At 48.3% G+C, this 24,903-nt stretch overlaps 1 protein-coding gene across 4 annotated transcripts in view; it reads right to left on the bottom strand.

The window, feature by feature from the left end:
- The window catches only part of whrn (whirlin), a 190,508-nt gene that overhangs the window by 104,583 nt on the left and 61,022 nt on the right, over window positions 1-24,903 (bottom strand). For all 4 annotated transcript variants that reach the window (XM_033049267.1, XM_033049269.1, XM_033049268.1 and 1 more), the window contains 2 exons: window positions 12,282-12,500; window positions 1,160-1,285 (listed from right to left, as the gene is read on the bottom strand). In XM_033049267.1, coding sequence (XP_032905158.1) covers window positions 1,160-1,285; window positions 12,282-12,500 — 345 coding nt within the window. The remainder of the gene's footprint in view (window positions 1-1,159; window positions 1,286-12,281; window positions 12,501-24,903) is intronic.

The following is a 24,903-nucleotide window of genomic DNA, read 5'->3' on the forward strand; positions in this document are numbered from 1 at the left end:
ATGTAACTTAATCCAACATCCGGCCTCATTCTCTGCTCTGTCTGGCTTGCCTATCCTGTCTACTGAACGTGCTTTCATTGCTTTCCATACTGACTTCAGCTTCTTGCCTCCATCAGTCCTGCATTGGATTCCAACTACCTGTCAATCTAGTTTAAACCCTCCTGAGTAGCACTAGCAAACCTGCATGGATATTGGTTCCCATCCAGTTCAGCTGCATCCCATCCCTCTTGTACAGGTCGCCTCTGCCCGAGAAGAGATCCCGATGATCCAAATATCAGAATCTCTGCTCCCTGCAACTCATTAGACACGCATTCACCTTATTGTCCTTACCCCCACGAGCATGTGGCACCAGGAGTCATTCAGAGATTACTACCCTTGAGATACTGCTTTTTAACCTTTTGCCTGCTCCCTGTATTCATTCTGCAGGACCACATCCCCTTTCCTACTGACATCATTGGTGCCGACATGGACAACAATTTCTGGCTGCTCACCCTCCCTCTTCAATGTTCTATAGCCGCTCCAAGACATCCTGGTCCCTCGCATCAAGGGGGCAACACGCCTTTCCTAGAATCTTGTTTGCTGCCACAGAATCTCTTGTCTGCCCACCTAACCAACGAGTCTTCTATCACTTTATCTCGGCCTGTCTTGTTGCTTCCCTGCTGTGCCTCTGAATGAGGCCTGACTTCTATCGCTGCTCTCCCCATGCCCCCAACAGTATCCAAATGCGCATACTTGTAGTTGAGGGGAATGACCCAACGAATTTCCTGCACTCTGCTTAAAAATGAGGAATGGGATATTAATCTGCAAAGCCCACATCCCTTGAATGAATAAATAAAAATAAATTCAGGTGAATGCATAACATAGTTGATGTTGAATAGTGTAGCAAAGCAAGGAGAGCATCCATCACTGTATTTTCAGCACTACTCGGAATAGAAAAGAAATGCAGCCACCCCAGTGTCCAAAAACAATCTGGCGTATACTGTCGTGGGAAACTCCAGCCAAACCACATCAAAGCTCTAAAACACTGCATATGTAAACACAAAGATATTTTGTATTGGGACAAATGGTTAAAATTACTATTTGACCATGTCATTGGGATCTGTATAACTCAGCATTCTGGCTTTCCTCTTTGGAAAATGTGTCATGTATTATAAAGTACCTTCAGTCCAGTGACTTCTGCTACAGATCCCTGGTCCACACCCGTGATGTAGATTCCCAGGGCATACTCAGCACCACCTCGGACCATCAAGCCCAGGGACTTGCCATCTTCAAGGACAAGGTTTACCTGAAAAATCAACAGAGAAAAAGACCAATGATTAGAGAGGACAAACCAAAGGAAATTTCTGCCATCAAAGTAATGCTGTACCTGAAAAAAACCCTCAATTGTCTAGATCCTTTGTGATATAAAATAGTAAGATTAAACGAGCTTACCAGTTTGAAGTTTGATCTGTATTTTATGAGGAGTTACGATGAGGGATTACGTGAAGAACCCGCTCAGCGCGCATGCGCGGAATACTTCCAAGCAGCGGTGAGGAATCACAGATAGACACAGTTATTGAAGTAAACATAGTAAAGAAAAGTAGACATCAGTTATCAGTTTGACCCATATTATGAGGGTGGGAGCGGAGGGCACGTAATCCCTCATCGTAACTCCTCATAAAATCAAAGGTTCAAAGGTTCAAAGGTTGATTTATTGTCACATACACCTAGATGTAGTGAAATTCCTTTTGCCAATGCAGCACATAAAAAAGAATACAAACATAACAATAATAAATAGCTTTAACATAAAAACATCCCCCCACAATGGTTCCCATTATGGGGGAAGGCACAAAGTCCAGTCCCATCCCCAATGTCCACCCATAGTCGGGCCTATTGAGGCCTCCACAGTTGCCTCTACGGAGGCCCGATGTTCCAGGCCGTCCTCGCCGGGTGATGATGTTCCGGCGTCGGGAGAGTCCTCTCAGCGGCATGGGAACCCTGGAACGGCCGCCTCCCTACTTGAGACCGTGGCTTCCGGAGCCGACAAGGCCGCGCCGAATGGAGCTCAACTGGCGATCTCGTCGCGAGATCCCAGGCTCCCAATGTAAAGTTCAGCGCCGCCGCCCGCAGCTCCGCGATGTTTTTAACGCCGGTCCCAGCTCACCGGAGTTCCAGCGCGGCGACCCAGGCAAGGCACCGCCCGCCCCGCAATGGCGCTCCAGCGCTGCACCGCCGTCCTCACACCCGCAGCTCCGCTGCCGCCGATGCCGATGCCGCCGATGCTCCGGGCGGTCCCCTCAGGAAATGCCGCTCCAGGCCCGCTGGTAGGCCGCGAGGACGGGTCGAAAGTGCAGCCCGGAGAAAAGCTGCATCTCCGATCAGGTAGGGACCCTAAAAATTAGTTTCCCCCTTCCCCCCCCCCCCCCCACACATAAAAAAGCTAGAACTCCTTAAAAACAAAACACTAAACTAACTAAAAATAAGAAAAAAGAAATGAAAAACAGACAGCTGCAGGCTAGGCAGCCATACCCCCTACAGGTCGGCATACCCCCTACAGATCAAACTTCAAACTGGTAAGTTCTCGTTTAATCTTACTATTTTACTTCGGAGTCAGGTGAGTGACTACGTGAAGACTTCAAAGCTCTGTGATTTCAAACCGTGTAACAGTTTTATTTCACTCACTGCCGAAGTTCTTGAGGGAGGAAGTGTTATCGTAATCAACCAATGAATCTGTTTGTAGAAAAACACAATGGTATGTTTTAAACAATAACAACAAAGAAATTAAATTGCTCCCCTGGGCTTAAATTAAATATTTGCAGTCCGTAAATCTTTACTGCAAATAAAACAGGTTTTGCCAACGGCTTATTATAAAATTTCTGAACGGTCTTTCTCCCCCACCATCCTGCCGTAGCCAGGATATGGTCTATAGGCATGTCCATTCTTTTAGCCGTCGACATGGATGCTGCCCTGGTGGAATAAAATTTGTACATGTTAGTGTTTATCCCAGCAGTTTTTAGCACCTGCTTGAGCCATCTCGCAATGGTTTGGCTCGTCACCCGACCATAAGGTTATTTATGACTGACCCACAAGGTTTTTCATCTCCCTCGAATATTTTGGTTGTGTCTATGTAGGATAGTAGGTGGGTCATGGCACATAACCGTGGTTCTGGTGGGTAAGCCCGGAATTCCACGACTGGATTAGGTGTTCCTGGTCTGCTCTGTTTGATCAGTCGCTGGATAACGACAGATCTGGTCTGGAGCTGTGATCATGTTGTCCAGTCGCAATAGGTGTAGTGACTGGACCCTCTGTGCAGATACAAGTGCCATCAACATGAGTGTTTTGAGCATAGATTGTTCCAGGTTAAGGGGTCTGGCTGGTGGCCATCCCCTGAGGTATGTCAGGACCACACTGACATCCCATGTATGGGTGTACCTTGGTCTAGGGGGTTAGAGTTGTAAATACCCTTCATTAGTTTGACCACCAGCGGGTGGGACCCCATGGCCTGTTGTCCTGGAGCTGGTTTTAAATAGACAGGCATGGCACTTCTAGCCGTGTTGATGGCTCTGTAGCCGAGTCCTTCATCGTGGTGAAGGTTTGCCAGGAATTCCAGTACGTTGGTAACTGTAGCGGTTGAGTAGGTGGTCCCTTTATCCAAGCAGTACTTCTCCCATTTCTTGATGCTGGACAAGTGCTGTTTTTTTAGTGGATGTTCGAAGGGATGCTGACATGGTGTCGATGGTTTGTTCTGATAATCCCAGTCCCAGAAGTGGTTTGTGCAGAATCTGCAACCCAGGAGTTTGATTTTCATGGCACGGGTGGCTTGTGCCCGACACTGGGTGTTAATAACTCTGGGTCACTGGGGATACCATCGGAGTTTCCACAACCATGTCATGGAGTTTTGGGAACCATGGCTGCGTAGGCCAGTCGGGTACTATCAAAATACCTGAAGCAGAGTCCATTTGTATTGTGCGTAGTCCCCAACTGATGAGGCAGAAGGGAGGAAATGCATAGAAGAAGAATTTCCCCAATCCAGCGCGAACGCATCTACCGCTGCTGCCTCAGGGTCTGGTTCCCAAGCGACATACATAGGTACCTGGTGATTTAGCCTTGATGCAAATAAATCGATATCTGGCGTGCCATATTGCATGATAAGTTTTGCAAATTATTTGGGGTTTAACATCCATTGTCATTAAATTTACGTGACCTGGTGTCTGCCACTGTATTTAGCTTACCTGGCAGGTAAGTTACTGATAGCCAAACATGTCTTTCGACACACCATTGCCAAATTGTGTTGACCAACTTGTCGCATGATACCGATTTTATGCCGCCCATATGGTTAATGTAGGCTACCACCGTAGTATTATCTATTTGTAACCGTACATGCAAGTGATGCATATTTGTGCATATGCTTTTAAACCATAAAAGTCACCCAACATCTGTAGATAATTAATGCCCAGTGTAAGTGGTAACGATGATTCTGGGTTAGTCCATCTACTACTTGTTAGTGATGATAATAGGTTGAAATTATGCCAAACATTTTTTGCCCACCACTGTAGTTATGATATTGCTTCAGTGGGTGACTTCATGACACGATCATAATGACCTGTATGTCGTTTTGGTGCCTGTATCTTTGCTCTTTGTAAGTTTTGACAGTGCAAAAGTCTGAATTGTGTAGCCGGAAATGCTGCTACCATATTCCCAATTACTCTGTTACTTGTCGAATAGTTGGGAGTACGTGGACCATTAAATTGTTGCATGATTGTGCCAATTCAACTGTTTTGTCTCTTGGCAAAGTTACATTCACGTAGACTGAATTAATTGTGAAGCCCAAGTAGTCCATGATTGTGGATGGCTTCAACTTAGATTTATCTGGATGTAAGACAATCCCAGGGTTTCAAATAACTGTTTGGTAGCTGATACAGCTAACATAGTCAATTCCATGGTCTTGCCTATTTTCACATTGGGTAACGCTTTAAATTGCCATAGCTGCCCCATCCAGGTAAATTTCAGGTATCTGCGATGATCCTTGTGAATGGTACTAAATAGTAAACATCTTTAAGATCAATGCTTGCCATGAAGTATCCTTTGGAAATTAGTTGTTTGGCAGTAACAACCGTTTCCATTTGAAACAACAACATATTTAGTGAAGTTGTCAATGATGATGCGACATCCACCATCTTTTTGGGTTTAGTGACGAATATTTGATACGAATTCCAAGGGTTCATGTTTCCCATGATACCCTTTGTAATTAGTCTCACCAGTACAGCTTGTCCCTCTTGTTTCTTTAACGGAGAGGGAAAATACCCTCTGGGGTAAATGTTGAACTGGTGGCAATTTTTCTAGTATGAATTGTATTTTGTATCCACTAAAGCCATTGAGTATATACTGATCACTTGTGATAGACTCCCGTGCTTCTTAAAACAGGTGTAATCTCCCCCCTGTTAGTATTAAGCCCCTATTTTCTATACGTTGGTAGGAACCAGACCCACCTACCTCCATGGTTATGGGTATTCTTCTGTTTCCTGCCGGTCCAACGAGTCTTGCACGTTGTCTGACGTGTTTACGTGTGGTGCTCATTCCAGACCCTGCCCTCTTGCGCCGATATTTTGGACACTTCGTCCATTTTTTTAGGCTTGGGTTGGTAACTTAGCCAGACAGCAGGATCTGTGGTTGTGAGGTCGGCGTTCTCACAGTCCTGTAAAAAAATTTGAGTTGAGGGCAGGTTTTATAACTTCCTGAGAAGTTGCGGAGCACTGCGAACAGTAGGTCAGGTGTTTTGCCATACTACCGTGACCCTCTGGAAGAGCATGCGAAAATGATAGCCGACGTCAGGGATATCAAATTCATTTTTTGATATTTTGGCTTTTTTAAAAGCGATGCTCAATGTACCCTCCAAAATGGTGGCCACTTTGAGTAAATGCAATTTAGGGGAAGCGTGATGAAATCCAACGCCTCATGACTACCTGTCTTGGAGATTTTTGAAAGAACAGGTAGTAAGCTGGCCATCAGTTGAGACTGAAAAGCCATCTCGCTAGTGGTGGAGCCACATAGCGGCCACACCCAGCAGCTCTTCCTGATCCTGTACCTCAAGCATACTCCCGATGTTGTTCAGCCAGTGACCCCTCTTCATGACCAGCCCAGCCACTGGTCACCCCAAAGCTAACCACACTAAGGAGGAAGCGATGGGCAGTGCCTAGGAACTGTGGAGGGTATGCCTGAACCCTCCAGCGAGACTGCCCCTCACGTAGCGTGTCTCGCAGGAGCTCCTGCTCCAGGAGCCGCTCCAGCGGATCAGGCGGTTGTCTCTCTCCCATGCGGGTGGAGAGACGTCCCCACCGACAAGTCGGAAGCCACCGGCCGGATGCCTCTTCGGATGGCTAAACATCCAGCCCGCAGCTCAGGCACTAGCGGGACTGGGCTCGGCGCGGTGATGGGGATAGCGGAGCGCCCGGTAATTGTTCCTACCGCCTGTGCGGGTGGAGAGACGTCCCGTCCGAAATCGGGAACACCTGCCGGATGCCTCTTTGGGTGGCTATGCATCCAGCCCGCTGCTCAGGTACTAGCGGGCTGGGCTCGGCACGGTGTCGGGGAATAGCGGAACACCGGGTAAACGCTCCTACCGCCTGTTGCTGCCCCCCTCCCCGACGGAAAAACGTTCCTCCTTGAACGAGGGACAGTTTTGTTCCAGAGCCTTTTTCTCTGCCTGTAAAACGCAAGCAGAAAAAGGCTCCCCTGTAATAGAAACCCGACCTCAGGGTACTCACTGACGGTCCGTTTCATTCTGTAGCGGGAGCGCCTAACTCCCGCTGCTGGCGTTAATGCCGCGCATGCGCGCTGAGCGGATTCTTCACGTAGTCACTCACGTGACTCCGAAGTAAAATTAGGGGTTGTGTTCATGACGGCAAGATATTCCACTGCCTCTAAAAATGAGTCAATCCTGTCAACGGCCTGATTTGATGCATTCAAACAAATACATTGGCTGCAACCCAGCACTTAAATAAATGTCAATAAATATGTCAATACACTTATAGATAATTCATTCAAGCACACAACTCAATGAAAATGTGAATCAAGAGCATTCCACACTACCCCCATTCCCGTCCACTAGTGACCTTTTAGTCGGAAACAGACTTCAAATAGCCCTTGCTTTCTCTCTCTATCCCCTCCCCCTTTCCAGTTCTCCCACCAGTCTTACTGTCTCCGACTACGTTCTATCTTTGTCCCACCCACTCCCCTGACATTGGTCTGAAGAATAGTCTAGACTCGAAACGTCACCCATTCCCTCTCTCCAGAGATGCTGCCTGTCCCGCTGATTTACTCCAGCATTTTGTGTCTACCTCCCAAGTTTTATGGTCAATACTCTGACTGATAAAGGCCAATGTGCCGAAAGCCTTCTTAACCACCCTATCTACCAGTGACACCACTTTCAAGGAACTATGTAATGCAGACAGACGTAAAACACTGGAGGATCAGGGAGCATCTCTGGAGAAAAGGAATAGATGACGTTTCGGGTCGAGATCTTTTTCCCCATTGAGGTAGGGGAAAGGGAAACGTGAGATATCGATGATGATATAGAGAGATATAGAAGTACCTGCAGTCCTAGATCCCTCTGCTCTGGAACACTACCCCAGCCCTGTCATTCACTGTGTGGGTCCTGCCCAGTTAGACTTCCCAAAATGCAACACCTCACATTTTTCTGTATTAAATTCCATCAGCCATTCCGCAGCCCACCTGGCCAACTGATCAAGATCCTGCTGCAATTTGATAACCATCCTCACCATCTATAATACCACACACTTTCGTGTCATCTGCAAACTTGCTAATCATGCTTTGTATGTCTCATCCAAATCAATGACACAGATGATAAACAGCAAAAGGCCCAGCACCAAATCCTGAGGCACACCACTAATCACAGGCATCCAGTCTGAAAAGCAACCTTCTATCGTTGAATCCCATGCGATCTAACCTTCCAGAGCAGCCCACCATGCGGAAACTTGTTAAATGTATGAGTGAAATCCATGTATAGTCTACAGCTCTGCCCTTATCAACCTTTTTTGTCACATTTTCAAAAACTCATAAAGATTCATGAGACACAATCTCCCATGTACAAAACCATGGTGAATATCGCTTATCAACCCGTGTCCATCTAAATGCACTCAGGATACTCTCCAGTAACTTTTTGACCACAGATGTTAGTCTCAGTGGCCTGTAGTTCCCAGGCTTTTCCCTGCAGCCCTTCTTAAATAGAGGCACAAAATTTACCCATCTAACCCACATTTAATGGCGACTCATAAATCTCACCTGGGCACCTGCAATTTCATTTCTAGCTTCCCACAGTATCCTCGGATACAGTGCCCTCCATAATGTTTGGGACAAAGACCCATCATTTATTTATTTGCCTCTGTACTCCACAATTTGAGATTTGTAATAAAGAAAAAAATCACATGGTTAAAGTCCACATTGTCAGATTTTTATAAAGGCCATTTTTATACATTTTATTTTCATCATGTAGAAATTACAGCTGTGTTTATACATAGTTCCCGCCATTTCAGGGCACCATAATGTTTGGGACACATGGCTTCACAGGTGTTTGTAATTGCACAGGTGTGTTTAATTGCCTCCTTAATGCAGGTATAAGAGAGCTCTCAGCACCAAGTCTTTCCTCCAGTCTTTCCCCCATCTTTGGAAACCTTTATTGCTGTTTATCAACATGAGGACCAAAGTTGTGCCAATGAATGTCAAAGAAGCCATTATGAGACTGAGAAATAAGAATAAAACTGTTAGAGACATCAGCCAAACCTTAGACGCACCAAGATCAACTGTTTGGAACATCATTAAGAAGAAAGAGAGCACTGGTGAGCTTATTAATCGCAAAGAGATTACTAATCGCAAAGGCAGGCCAAGGAAGACCTCCACAGATGATGGCAGAAGAATTCTCTCTATAATAAAGAAAAATCCCCAAACATCTGTCTGACAGATCAGAAACACTCTTCAGGAGTCAGGTGTGGATTTGTCCGCAGTCTGCAGAAGACTTCGTGAACAGAAATACAGAGACTTCTCTGTAAGATGCAAACCACTGGTTAGCTGCAAAAATAGGATGGCCAGGTTATAGTTTACTTTTTAAAAGTACTTAAAAGAGCAACCACAGTTCTGGAAAAAGGTCTCGTGGACAGATGAGATGAAGATTAAAGGGCCTGTCCCACTTTCACAACCTAATTCACGACCTGTGCCGAGTTTGCCCTTGACTCATACTCGCAGCGTGGTCGTCACGAGGTTGTAGGAGGTCGTGGGTAAGTAGTGGGTACTCGTGGCATCAAGTAGGTCGGGGCGTTTTTCTAGCCTGATGAAAAATATCCACGAGTAAAAAGGGTCGTGAATTAGGTTGTGAAAGTGGGACAGGCCCTTAACTTATATCAGAGTGATGGCAAGAGCAAAGTATAGAGGAGAGAAGGAACTGCCCAAGATCCAAAGCATACCACCTCATCTGTGAACCACGATGGTGGGGGTGTTATGGCCTGCGCATGTATGGCTGCAGAAGGTACTGGCTCACTTATCTTCATTGATGATACAACTGCTGATGGTGGTAGCATAATGAATTTTGAATTGTATAGACGCATCTATCTGCTCAAGTTCAAACAAATACCTCAAAACTCATTGGCCGGCGGTTCGTTCTACAGCAAGACAATGATCCCAAACATACTGTAATGCAACGAAGGAGTTTTTCAAAGCTAAAAAATGGTCAATTCTTGAGTGGCCAAGTCAATCACCCGATCTGAACCCAATTGAGCATGCCTTTTATATGCTGTAGAGAAAACTGAAGGAGACTAGCCCCCAAAACAATAATAACAAAAACAAGCAATACAGGCCTGGCAGAGCATTGCCAGAGAAGACACCCAGCAACTGGTGATGTCCATGAACCGCAGACTTCAAGCAGTCATTGCATGCAAAGGATATGCAACAAAATACTAAACATGACTACTTTCATTTACATGACATTGCTGTGTCCCAAACATTATGGTGCCCTGAAATGGGGAGGCTATGTATAAACACTGCTGCAATTTCTACGTGGTGAAACCAAAATGTATAAAAATGGACTTTGTTAAAATCTGACAATGTGCACTATAACCACATGTGATTTGTTTTCTATTTTAAATCACAAATTGTGCAGTACAGAGGCAAATAAATAAATGATGGGTCTTTGCCCAAACATTATGGAGGGCACTGTATATCTGATCAGGCCCGGGAGATTTGCCATCCTGCACGTTAGGATGTTCAGCACATCCTCCACCATAATACTGACCACCCTAAAGGCATTTCCATTGGCTGCCCCAAGTTCCCAGGGTCTCATGACTTTGCCCATGGTAACAACAGAGGGAAAATATGCATTGAGGACCTTGCTCATATCCTGTGGCTCCAACAGAGTTGATCCCTTTTATTCCCGAGCGGCCCCATTCTCTCTATGGTTACCCTTTTGCCCCATAATGTATTTATAAAATATCTTGGGATTATCCTCTATATTATCTGCCGGAGATATCTCCCGTCTCCTTTTTGCCCTCTTGATTGGCTTTTTTAGCTTGCTCCTTAGTTCCTGAAACGTCTCCAGGGGTACACTTGATCCCAGCTGCCTATACCTGCTCTATGGCTCCTTCTTAGTCCTTGACCATAGCCTTGATTTTTCTTGTCATTCAAGCTTGCTGACGCCCACCTGCCTTGCCCTTCACTCTATCAGGAACATGCATGTCCTGAGCTCTTGTCAGCAGAATTTTAAAAACGTCCCACTTTCTAGACTTTCCTTTTCCTTCTCCTTCAAACAACCTGTTCAAATCAACTTGAGCGAGTGACTGCCCAACATCATCAAAGTTGGCCTTGCCCCAATTTAGAATTTTAACTCGTGAGCCCCCCTATCTCTATCCATAACTATTTAAAATCTAATAGAACATAGCGTTCCATAAGGCTCATCCATGAACACAATATTCACTTGCCCTCCCCAATTTCCCAAGAGCAGATCAAGCGTTGCCATCTCCCATGTGGGGTCATCTACATTTTGCCTTAGGTAACTTTCCTGAACACATTTGACAAATTCTGCCCATCTACACCTTTTGCACTATGAAATTCCCAGTCAATATTGGGAAAGTTAAAATTCCCTACTATGACAACCTTATTGGTCCTACAGCTGCCTGCAATCTCCTGACACATTTGCTCTTCTAATCCCTGTTGACCATTTTGCTGCCTATAGTGCACTTCCAACAAGGTGATCATAAGTGATAGGAGCAGAATTAGGCCATTCGGCCCATCAAGTCTACTTTGCCCCAATCAGTACCCCGTTCCTGCCTTCTCCCCATATCCCCTGACTCCGCTATTTTTGAGAGAGCTAGATAGGGCTCCTAAAAATAACGGTCAGAGGATATGGGGAGAAGGCAGGAACGGGGTACTGATTGGGGATGATCAGCCATGATCACATTGAATGGCGGTGCTGGCTCGAAGGCCCGAAGGCCTACTCCTGCACCTATTGTCTATTGTCTATTGTCAATCACGGTTGATCTATCTCTCCTTCCTAAACCCATTCTCTGTCTTCTCCCCATAACTCCCAACACCCGTACTAATCAAGAATCTATTGATCTGTGCCTTAAAAATATCCATATGTTAGATTTAAGGAGGTCGCATCAGTCGGAGCTTCTGAGGAACCAAAAGCCAGCAAGAAAGAACTCAAGGATGATTAGAAGGGGCAAAAGGGGCCATGAAATGTCATTGGCGAGACAGATTGGGAAAATCCCAAGGCTTTTAATACATACGGTAAAAATGAGGATAACCAGGGAGAAGGTAGGAGCACTCAAGGACAAAGGAGTGAATCTATGTTTAGAGTCTGAGGATGTACGTAATATACTAAGCAAATAATTTGTATCTGTATTCACCTTGGGGAAGGGCTTGGAGGACAGCAAGATCAGTGTGGAGAATACAAATGTGCTTGGGCAGTTTGAGATCGAGGAAGAGGTGGAGCCGAAGCTCTTGAAGAGCATTAAGGTGCAAGCAAGATGTTTCATTGTATCTGTACCTCCCTATACCTGTGCATATGATGTTAAAGTTGACTTGAAACACATTAGTTGACATTTGAGTGTGGGCCTGTAGATAATGCCCTCCAATGTAACATAAAAAATGTTAGAAGAGTGTAGAATGTAGAAGAGTGGTCCAATATTTGCCTCTCACTGAGATATTTGCTTCTTTCATATATGTAATTTTAACATCCACCTTCAACAGGAAACAGTACGGTGCTGATGACCCAAGAAAGTTCTCATCCAATTTACCTTCTTCTCATCTCCATCTCGGAGCAGCTGAAGATGGCTCTTCCTCTCGCTCTCTTTACCCCAAATCGAGTTGCTTCTGTGCCCAAGAAGAGCAGGTGGTGGTGAAACACTTCGACCCAATGGATCCACCCACGTGTAGATGTGATTGGTTACATATCCTCCTGGAATTCGACCAACCGAGCTAACGGATAGGATTAATTTTTTGGAACCTTTCAGCACCTGGGGAGCAACCAACATAAATTATGAATTGTACATATTTGTATGGGATCCCCATTTACAATGTTTATTTATAATAGATTGCGTGAAGGTGAGCTTTATTCATGACTATTCTCAGATCAGGAATGGGAAAATAAAAGACAAAAGGATGCATAATCAGGAAAAACAACACTCGCTGAGGAATCAATGGGAACCAGCACGTAAAAGCTTGTTGTAAATACTAGCTGTAAAATCATTCAAAACAAGGGCTCTCAGGGATGGAGACAAACAGCTATTGCTGCTGGAACAGTGAAGACTCAATAGGTTCTCCAATGCAAGTATCTGTCCACAACCAAAAGGTGCAGGTTGGCAAATTCCACAGTTCAGCACGATGTGTTGAGGAATACTGTGAATCATCTGTGTTCCACCGAGCACGCCAAAGGGGTTTTACACAAGTTCCAGTCCCAAGATGTTGTGGGAATTGTGGGAAGCATTGAGCTGTTCTTCCATTTGGTTTTTCAACATGGGCAGCACTTCACTCTGCGGGGATCGAACGTTACTCCTGTGAACGTACCCTCTGAGCCAGGCGAAATATTCCTGGTGCAGGTGGCCCATAGAATCAAGAAAACAAGTCCTCTTAACACAAAGAAGAGCTTGTGAACTCAAGGCTACATCGTGACACCCTAATCTTTCTACAAGGTTAAAGAAGCCTGCTTTTCAGTAGAAAGTTCCCAAATGCAGGATCACAATAGTTAACCCTGTGGACAAGTGTACGTGATTAACCTTTTCTATTATGCTATGAAAAATTATATAAAAATACTGCATGCTTTGAATCGAGAGAATAGTCTCTTGCTTGACTGTTATCCTTCTCTGACAAGTTACTGCTAAGTAGCTACATTTTGATAGTCACTCACATCTTATGTAAATTATTCCAACAATGTTATGAAGCTGGAAAGATTCACGGCAATGTTTCATTCAAACTGTAAGGCGGGGTCGGCAACCCGAATGCGGCCCGTAACCCAAAATCATCCGTCACGCAGGCGGATTTTTTTCCTGGTGGGCGCAATGGCGGTGCCGGCGAGCGTCGCGGAGCAGGGCCGAGCGCCGAGCTCTGGCTGTACCGCATCCTGCGTAAAGCCACCGGCACAGCCGCGCACCTGCTGTGTCTGGCCTTCACTGTCGGGGTTGTCAATAGGCAGGGGACGAGTGACTGTGAGTATTTGAGCCAAGGCAATGGTCCGTAGGTGCACCATGCTCGTGAGCGCCCATAACTAGGGGGCAGTGCTCAGGGTGGCGTCCTCGAAGGGGCGGGATCTATGTGAACACGTGATTCGATGCCTGGCATCCGGGGCGGGATTCATGTGAACATGTGATAGATGTGGCCCGCCATCTGCTCACAGACATGCGTCCTGGCCCCTATGCAGAACAAGGTTGCCCACCCCTGTTGCAAGGAGAGGATTATTTCCTCTGGAGTGTTGGAAGCTGAAGGGTTCCATGCATACACTACCCTCTGTGTGAAAAGGATGACCCTCAGGTACCTTTTGGTATTTGGAACAAGCTGCGAGAGGAGTGGCAGAGGCAGGTACAATCACAATGTTTAATAAGCATCTGGACATGTACATCTGCAGTAAGAAACATATACACATAGAAAATAGGTGCAGGAGGAGGCCATTCGGCCCTTCGAGCCAGCACCGCCATTCATTGTGATCATGGCTGATCGTCCCCTATCAATAACCCGTGCCTGCCTTCTCCCCATATCCCTTGACTCCACTAGCCCCTAGAGCTCTATCTAACTCTCTCTAAAATCCATCCAGTGACTTGGCCTCCACTGCCCTCTGTGGCATGGAATTCGGTAAATTCACAACTCTCTGGGTGAAAAAGTATTTTCTCACCTCAGTCTTAAATGACCTACCCTTTATTCTAAGACTGTGGCCCCTTTATTTCTGGACTCGCCCAACATTGGGAACATTTTTCCTCCATCTCGCATGACCAGTCCTTTTATAATTTTATATGTTTCTATAAGATAGCCCCTCATCCTTCTAAACTCCAGTGAATACAAGCCTAGTCTTTTCAATCTTTCCTCATATGACAGTCCCGCCATCCCAGGGATCAATCTCGTGAACCTACGCTGTACTGCCTCAATCACAAGGATGTCCTCCTGTCAAATTAGGAGACCAAAACTGTACACAATACTCCAGATGTGGTCTCACCAGAGCCCTATACAACTGCAGAAGAACGTCTTTACTCCTATACTGAAATCCTGTTGTTCTGAAGGCCAACATTCCATTAGTTTTCTTCACTGCCTGCTGTACCTGTAAGCGAACCTAGGTCTCGCTGCACCTCCCCCTTACCTAACCTAACCCCATTGAGATAATAATCTGCCCCCTTGTTTTTGCCACCAAAGTGGATAACCTCACATTTATCTATATTATACTGCATCTGCCACGCATCTGCCCACTCACTCAACCTGTCCAGGTCACCCTGCAACCTCCTAACATCCTCTTCACAGTAAGACAGCATGGTTACAGGCCCTTCAGTCCACCTTTTCCATGCCGACCAAGATGCTCCATCTTAGCTAGTCCCATTTGCCAGCATTTGGCCCATATCACTCTAAATTTTTCCTCGCCATGTACCTGTCCAAGTGTCTATTAAATGTCGAAGGTACATTAAATGCCAGACATACTTTAATACAATTCAAGGTCTTACATAGACTACACTACTAAAATAAAACTAAATAGAATCTTCCCACAAATCTCTCCTTTTTGTGATAAATGTCTACATCTAGAGGCTAATTTAACACATACGTTTGCAAACTGTATAAAACTTAAACATTTCTGGACTGATATTTTTGAAATAACTTCAGACCCAGACACAAAATTAATAATACTTGGAATATCAGAACAAAGCTTAACACTCACAACAAACCAAAGAAATTTCCTCAACTACAGTATAATAACCGGGAAAAAATTAATATTAAAATTTTGGAAAGGCCCTACAACCCCCACAATTAAAATGTGGGTTACGGAAATGTCGGAGACCCTATACTTAGAAAGAATTAGACTTGTCTTAATGGACAAACAAGATCTTTTCCATAAAATTTGGGCTCCATTCATTAACTATCTGAAGGGATAGATTGGCACAGCACGAGGACCCAACTGAAACTTGAACTCAGGAACAGATGAAAAGCTATACTTTATAACCTACGAACCTATCTCCATTGACGTATTACAGGTAACCCATTCCACCTCCCTTGTTTTTCTGTTGTGTTTTTTTTTTTTCTTTCTTTTTTATTTGTTACTTTATACCCTCTCTTTTTCCCTCTTTCTATAAAAAATAAAAACACTAGAAGCAGAAGCAATTGATAATGGAAATTTTTAATAATGTATGACTGATGTATATGAAAAGTTTTTTTACTATAATATGTAACTACATTTTATAATATGTCTACTTCTAATACATAAATTAAAAAAAAAAAAAAAAATGTCGAAGGTAGTCACAAAAAGCTGGAGTAACTCAGCAGGACAGGCAGCATCTCTGGAGAGAAAGAATGGGTGATGTTTCGGGTCGAGACCCTTCTTCAGACTGATGTTAGGGGAGTAGGCGGTACATAGATAAGGAAGTGTATAGATAAGGAAACGTAAAGTATGAAAACAGTGTGGCGGCTCCCAAGGGTCGTGCCATCATACTGTCGAACCCCTCGGCACGGGAGTGGTTCAGTCTGGAGGCGGCCCTTAGCCAGAGGGTTTAAAGGCAGGGGTTTGGGTGCCATCTTTCTCTTGTTTGGTCTTCCCTACAACCGGGAGGAACATAATTAAAGGTGCCTCTCAAAACACTGGACTTCGTGCTTCCTTTTGAGACCCACGCACCACATTGGTGAACCCCGACGTCCATTGGCGTCATGATGGAGAGAAGAGAAAGCCCTACCTCCTCACAGGCCGGCCCGGCCCTGTCTCTGGACGCGGTCTCGGTGAAACGGCCCAACTTCTGGACCACCCGGCCGCTCATCTGGTTCCAGCAGGCGGAGGCCCAGTTCAACCTGCGGGGCATCACGGTCGATGCCACCCGCTTCTATTACCTGGTGGGGGTCCTCGACCAGGACACGGTTGAAGAGGTCACGGACTTCCTAGCAGCCCCCCCGAACACTGATAAATATCTCGGCCTTAAGGAGCTCCTGCTCCAGATTTATGGCCTAAGCAAGATGGTGCGTGCTGCTAGGATCCTGCATATGGAGGGCCTAGGCGACCGACGGCCATCTAGCCTCCTAAAGGAGATGGTGGCTCTACTGGATGGGCACACGCCGTGCCTGTTGTTTGAGTACACCTACCTGTATCTGCTGCCGGCCTACATTCGTCTGCAGCTCACAGACGCCTCCTTTGCTGACCTCAGGGCCCTCGGGAGGCGCGCCGATGACGTCACCCCGGCAGCTCCCGATTTCCTCCGGTGGGGCGGGGAAGCTGTGGAAGGAGTGACAGCTCTAGCCCGACGGCCCGTACGATCAGCACCCCAGCGGCAGTGAGGGGTACTGCACCAGCAGTCCAGCGCCAGCAAGCTGAAGGCACCACCAGCGGGAGCAGGCAAGCTCCAAGTTACACCAACATGAGGCGCTGGTGCTATTTCCATCAGCGCTGGGGTGCTGCAGCACGACAATGCCGCCAGCCGTGCACGTTCCCGGGAAACGCCTGGGCCGGCTGCCAATAGTCCCCGCGGCGGCCGGCCAAATTCACCGCCTCTTCGCCTGGGATCGGCGCTCCGGGACCCGCTTCCTCGTTGATACTGGAGCGGAGCTCAGCGTCCTTCCCCCTTCGCTGGGCGACATTCGTTCCGGTAAGCGGGGGCCCGTCCTCACCGCGGCGAATGGCAGCCCCATCCGCACATATGGAGTGCGCATGGTTCCGATCGTGTTCGGCTCCTGCCATTTCTCGTGGCGGTTCACCATTGCCGACGTCTCCCAGCCATTGCTCGGGGCCGATTTCCTCCGGGCGCATTCCCTCATGGTGGACGTCAGGCGTCAGCGTTTGGTCAACGCCGCTACGATGGAGCCGATCACGTTGCGTTCGTATCAACCGGTGGGACGGCCCCTGGCGTCCGTGGACTCCCGCTTCGCACGGATCTTGGCCGCGTTCCCAGACATTCTGACCCCACAGTTTCGATCATCGACCCCCAGCCACGGAGTGGTACATTTTATCCAGACTACCGGCCCACCTCTCCATGCACGAGCACGCCGACTGCCGCCAGATAAACTGCGTCTGGCACGGCGGGAATTCCGCACAATGGAGACCTTGGGGATCGTCCGCCCTTCGAGCAGCCCTTGGGCGTCCCCACTCCACATGGTCCCTAAGTCGAGCGGGGGCTGGCGACCTTGCGGGGATTACCGACGGCTGAACGCCGCAACAACAGCGGATCGATACCCTGTACCCCACATCCAGGACTTCACCGCCCATTTGGCTGGGGCCACAATATTTTCAAAAGTGGATCTGGTACGGGGTTATAACCAGATCCCAGTTCATCCGGATGACGTACCCAAGACGGCGATCATCACGCCATTCGGACGTTACGAGTTCGCGCGGATGCCGTTCGGCCTCAAGAACGCTGCGCAGGCCTTTCAACGCCTAATGGATGGGGTTTGTCGCGACCTCGATTTCGTGTTTGTGTACCTGGACGACATCCTGGTGGCCAGCCGCTCGCAGCAGGAGCACTGCGCCCACCTTCGGCAGCTCTGTCAGCGGCTCAGCGAGCATGGTTTGGCCATCAACCTCGACAAGTGCCGTTTTGGTGTAACCGAGATTGACTTCCTCGGCCACCGCGTGACTGCGCAAGGCGCGGTTCCCCTGCCTGACAGGGTCGACGCCATCCGTCGGTTTCCCCGCCCACGCACGGTGCGTGGCCTGCAGGAGTTTGTTGGCATGGTGGCGTTTTACCATCGTTTCGTTCCATCCGCGGCCCACATCATGCGGCCTCTGTATCAACTTCTGGTGGGTGGGCAGAACAAGACCGTTGAATGGACCCACGAGGCAGGGGCAGCTTTTGACGGCGCGAAGGAGGCCCTTGCTCGGGCCGTACTGCTGGTGCACCCGCGGGAAGATGCCCCGACTGCTCTCATGGTGGACGCCTCGGAGTCGGCGGTTGGTGCTGTGCTGGAGCAACTGCCGGGTGGAGGTTGGCGGCCCCTGGCCTTCTTCTGCCGGCACCTCAACCGTGCGCAGACGAAATACAGCGCGTTCGATCGCGAGCTCCTGGCTCTGTACCTGGCAGTGCGCCATTTTCGCTACTTCCTGGAGGGCCGCCCGTTCACCGCCTACACGGACCACAAGCCGCTCACTTTCGCCCTGGCGAAGGTTTCCGACCCCTGGTCCGCACGATAGCAGCGGCAATTGGCCTACATTTCGGAGTATACAACATCTATCCGCTACATCGAGGGGAAAGAGAACCGGGTGGCCGACACATTGTCCCGCCCCGCTATCAACGCCGTGTTCGAGGTGGCGCCCGGAATTGACTATTCTGCTCTGGCAGAGGCACATCTCACGGACGATGAGGTGCCCGCCTACCGGACAGCCATCTCCGGCCTCCGCCTTGAGGATGTCCCTCTCGGTCCTGGGGGAGTGACAATCCTGTGCGATGTGTCGTCCGGTCAGCCGCGCCCCATCGTCCCTGCCACCTGGCGCCGGAGGGTGTTCGAGGTGCTCCACGGACTGGCTCACCCATCAATCCGGGCGACAACGGCACTAGTGGCCGCTCGTTTCATGTGGCACGGTCTGCGCAAGCAGGTTGGCTATTGGGCTCGCACCTGCATTCCGTGCCAGACGGCAAAAATCCAGCGCCATGTCCGTGCGCCTCTCCAGGAGTTTGGTCTACCTCACCGGCGATTCGACCATCTCCACGTAGACATTGTAGGGCCTCTCCCGCCGTCCCGGGGCATCACCCACCTTCTTACAATGGTGGACCGCTTCACGCGGTGGCCGGAGGCCATTCCGCTGGCCGATACTTCAACGGCTACGCGTGCTCGTGCGTTGTCCGCACACTGGATTGCTCGCTTCGGGGTGCCGGCGCACATCTCCTCAGACCGGGGGCCACAGTTCACCTCCGAGCTGTGGTCAGCCATGGCTCGCTTGCTGGGGGTGCGGCTACACCACACCACGGCTTACCACCCGCAAGCTAACGGTCTGGTGGAGAGGTTCCACCGGCAGCTAAAGGCAGCACTGAAGGCACGACTCTCCGGCCCGGACTGGATGGACGAGTTGCCGTGGGTCATGCTGGGCATCCGGAATGCTCCCAAAGAGGACTTGGCCTCATCATCGGCGGAGCTCGTGTACGGGTCGCCACTCACGGTGCCCGGGGAGTTCGTGCCGTCGGCGCCGGGGCAGCAGGGAACGCCCTCATCCACCATAAAGCGCCTTCGCGAGCGAGTTGGCAGGCTCGCACCCGTCCCGACGTCCCGCCATGGGACATTTCGCCCACACGTGCCATCAGCCCTCAGGGACTGCCCATACGTCTTCCTGCGCCGTGATGCCCACCGGACGCCACTCCAGAGGCCGTACGAGGGCCCGTTCCGGGTGCTGGAACACGGGCAGTCGACTTTTGTCCTGGACATGGGGGGCCGGCCGGAGGCAGTGTCGATTGACCGTTTGAAGCCGGCACACCTGGACATTGACCAGCCGGTGCTGGTTGCCCAACCTCGGCCTCGAGGGCGCCCCCCTTCACGGCTCCCTCCGCCTGTCACTCCACCTGTCCTCCCGCCGGTCCCTCGACCATTCCCTCGACCTGTCCGTCCACCTATGCCTCCGCCAGCCCCACGATCGGCTGACCTCCGCACGCGGGCCGGCCGGGTCGTGCGCCCGCCAGTGCGTTTCGTGCCTCTGGTTCTGGGGGGGGGGGGGTCCTGTGGCGGCTCCCAAGGGTCGTGCCATCATACTGTCGAACCCCTCGGCACGAGAGTGGTTCAGTCCGGAGGCGGCCCTTAGCCAGAGGGTTTAAAGGCAGAGGTTTGGGTGCCATCTTTCTCTTGTTTGGTCTTCCCTACAACCGGGAGGAACATAATTAAAGGTGCCTCCCAAAACACTGGACTTCGTGCTTCCTTTTGAGACCCACGCAACACAACAGGACAGAGGGAATGGAGTTTGAGGAAAGTGTAGAATAGATCATTGTTAGTTGGGAGAAGGGGTGGGAGATTGAAACCTTCATGTGGTCCACCCTGTTTCGACGAATGCAATCAACCTGGCGTGTACAATCAAATAAGATCAAATAGAACAAGTTGTCCTACAACCTTAGGCTGTGCACGCCATACACAAGAAGAAGTTGGGAGAAGGTAACAACAAAGTAAACAGATAAAATGTAGTCAGAGAGAGTAAGACTGGTCGGAAAACTGGCAAGGGGGAAGGGATGGAGAGAGGAAAAGCAAAGGCTATTTGAAGTTAGAGAAGTCAATGTTCATACTGCTGGGGTGTAAGCTGCCCAAGCGAAATATGAGGTGCTGCTCCTCCAATTTGTGCTGGGCCTCACTCTGACAATGGAGGAGGCCCAGGACAGAAAGGTCAGTGTGGGAATGGGAGGGAGAGTTAAAATGCTTAGCAACCGGAAGGTCAGGTATGCATAGGCGGACTGAGTGGAGGTGTTCAGAGAAATGATCGCCGAGCCTACGCTTGGTCTTGCCGATATACAGCAATCTACACCTGGAACAGCGGATACAGCAGATGAGGTTGGAGGAGGTGCAAGTGAACCTCACCTGAGAAGACTGTTGTGGTCCTTGGACGGAGTCGAGGGGGGAGGTAAAGGGACGGGTGTTGCATCTCCTGCAGTTGCAGGGGAAAGTACCCGGGGAGTGGGTGGTTTGGATGGGAAGGGACGAGTTGAGCAAGGAGTTGCGGAGGGAACGGTCTCTGCGGAAAGCAGAAAGTGGTGGAGATGGGAAGATGTGACTAGTGGCGGGATCCTGTTGGAGGTGCCAAATATGTTGGAGGATTATGTGCTGTATGCGACGGCTGATGGGGTGGAAGGTGAGGACAAGGGGGACTCTGTCCCTGTTACGAATGGGGGGAGTGGGAGCAAGAGTGGAGCTGCGGGATATCAAGGAGACACTAGTGAGAGCCTCATCTATAATGGAAGATGGGAACTCCCGTTCCCTAAAGAATGAGGACATCTCCGATGACCTGGTATGGAACACCTCATCTTAGGTGCAGATGTGTCGTAGATGGAGGAATTGGGAGTTGGGGGATAGAGTCTTTGCAGGAAGCAGGGTGGGAGGAAGTGTAGTCTAGATAGCTATGGGAGTCAGTGGGTTTACAATAGATGAGTTGGAAAGAACTGCAGATCCTGGTTTAAATCGAAGGTAGACACAAAATGCTGGAGTAACTCAGCGGGGACAGCCAGTATCAGACTCAAGAAGAGTCTCGACCCAAAACGTCACCCATTCCTTGTCTCCAGAGATGCTGCCTGTCCCACTGACTTACTCCAACATTTTACATCTACAGTTTATAATGGATGTCAGTTGATAGTTTGTTTCCTGTGATTGAGACGGCGAGATCAAGAAACAGTAGTGAGATATCGGAGATAGTCCAAGTGAATTTGAGTGCATGATTATAAATTAGTAGTAAAGTTAATGAAGTCAGAGAGTTCTGCATGGGTGCCGGAGCTGGCACCGAAGCAGTTATCAATGTAGGGGACGTATAGTTCGGGGATAGGGCCAGTATACGCCTGGAACAGTGATTGTTCGTCGTACCCTACAAATAGCAGGCGTAGCTGGGGCTGAGGCATATTTACGCCTTGGATTTGGAGGAAGTGGGAGGAGTTGAAGGACTCCTATAAAATGGCGTTATTGTACCTTCTCAGCAGCTCACTCACTAGAGCAAAACATCCTCTGAGTGAAAAGGTTACCCCTCAGCTTGCTGTTAAATCTTTCCCCTCTCACCTTAAATCTATGTTGTCTCATTCCTTACTTAGCTACCTTGTGTGAAAGACTCCATGCATTCACCATATCAATTCAATCATGATTTTGTACACCCGTATAAAATCACTCTTAAGCCCCCTGTGCTCCAAGGAATTAAATCCTAGCTTGCCCAATATCTCCCTATATCTCACGGACTATAACATCATTCCTGGAAATCTTCTCTGCACTCTTTCCTTCCGATTGCTGAGTGACCAAAACTGAACACAATATCCAAATGCGGCCTCACCAACGTCTTGTACAACTGTAACATAACATTCCAACCTTTATAGCAAAAATTCGGACCGATGAAGTCCAATGTGCCTAAAGCCTCTTTATCACCCTATCATATATGCCTTTCAGTGAGTTGTGCACCTATACTCCAAGATTCCTCTGCTCGCCAATGCTCCCCGGGCCCCAGCATTCACTATATAGGTCCTGCCCTTGTTTTACTTTCCAAAATTCAACATCTCACACTTATCTGCATTAAACTCCATTAACCATTCCTCAGCCCACAGGATAGAGACTTACTAACATATTCAAGGAGGTGACCAAGAACCCGATGGTCACTCTGACAGAGCTCCAGAGTTCCTCTGTGGAGATGGGAGAAACTTCCAGAAGGACAACTATATCTGCAGCATTCTACCAATCAGGGCTTTATTGTAGAGTGGCCAGACAGAAGCCACTCCTCAGTTAAAGGCACATGACAGCCCGTTTGGAGTTTGCCAAAAGGCACCTAAACAAGATTCCCTGGCCTGATGAAACCAAGATTGAACTCTTTGGCCTGAATGCCAAGTGTCACGTCTGGAGGAAACCAGGCACCGGTCATCACCTGGCCAATACCATATCTACGGTGAAGCATTGTGGTGGCAGCATCATGCTGTAGGGATGTTTTTCAGCGGTAGGAACTGGGAGACCAGTCAGGATCGAGGTAAAGATGAACGGAGCAAAGTATAGAGAGATCCTTGATGAAAATCTGCTCCAGAGTGTTCAGGACCTCGGACTGGGGCAGACGTTCACCTTCCAACAGGACAACGACCTAAAGCTCACGTCCAAGACAACGCAAGAGTGGCTTTGTGACAAGTCTGTGAATGTCCGTAAGTGGCCCGGCCAGAGCCCGGACTTGAACCCGATCGAACATCTCTGGAGGGATCTGAAAATAGCTGTGCATCGACACTCCCCATCCAAACTGACAGAGCTTGAGAGGATCTGCAGAGAAGAATGGAATAAATTACCCAAATACAGGTGTGCCAAGCTTGTAGCGTGATACCCAAGAAGACTTGAGGTTGTAATCACTGCCAAAGGTGCCTCAATAAAGTACTGAGTAAAGGGTCTGAATACTTATGTAAATATGATATTTCAATTATTTATTTTTAATTATTTTGCAAACATTTCTAAGCACCTGTTTTCACTTTTTTATTGTGGGTTATTGTGTGTCGATTGCTGATTAAAAAAAAAGAATTTAATCAATTTTAGAATAAGGCTGTAATGTAACAAAATGTGGAAAAAGTGAAGGGGTCTGAATACTTTCTGAATGCACTGTATATCTTATCCTTCAAAGGCAGCAACAGATGACCTCAGGCGAGGTTTTCCATTCGGCCGATTGAGATAGGTGAAGGGCCCAAGAGGGATACATAGTTGCGAACTGCGAAGCTGGTGAGGGAGGGAGGGGGTGGGAATGGAGTGGGGCAGAAACTGGTGCAAGGTCAGCCAAGTTTCAGGGGACAAAAGGGGGGCGGGGGGGGGAGTAAGGAGGGGCAGGGTAATGTTGGAGGGAGAAAGGTGAAGGGAAAAGGAGATGCTGCTTGACCCACTGAGTTACTGCAGCATTTTGTATCTATCCATCAAACCATATGAAGATAGATATCAAATGCTGGATTAACTCAGCAGATCAGGCAGCATCTCTGGAGAAAAGGTCGAAATGTTTGGGTCGAGACCTTACCACACTATCTACTTGTGTTGTTACATTCATAGTGTTATGGACTTAGACTCCTGACAAGATCCTCCTGTACATCAATGCTGTTGAGGGTCATGCTTTAATTATATATTTTCCCCTTACATTTGACCTTCGAAAATGTGTTCCAGGTTCAGGCAGAGGCTGGAGACTTTGATTGTTTTCTCTGGAATGTCAGAGGTTGAGGAGAGATTTGATAATTATATAAAATTATGAGTCATAGATAGGGTAGACAGTCTAAACCTATTTCCCAGGGAGGGAATGTCCAACATTAGAGGGCTTAACTATAAAATAAGAGAAGGAAAGTTTAATGGAGATGTGTGAGATATTTTTATTCCCACAGAGACTGGTAGGCATCGCTATGATTCGTGATGGAGACAGATATGATAGTGTCTATAGAGGCTTTTAGATAGGTACATGGCAGTGCAGGGCATTGAGGGATGCGGATCATGTATGGATCAATTTAACTCGGCATCATGTTCGGCAAAACTATTATTGGACAAAAGGCCTGGTCCTGTGCTGTACTATTCTATGTTCCATGTATCTTACACTTGCTC

Source organism: Amblyraja radiata, chromosome 32 (assembly GCF_010909765.2).
Source record: "Amblyraja radiata isolate CabotCenter1 chromosome 32, sAmbRad1.1.pri, whole genome shotgun sequence".
Classification (NCBI taxonomy): Eukaryota; Metazoa; Chordata; class Chondrichthyes; order Rajiformes; family Rajidae; genus Amblyraja; species Amblyraja radiata.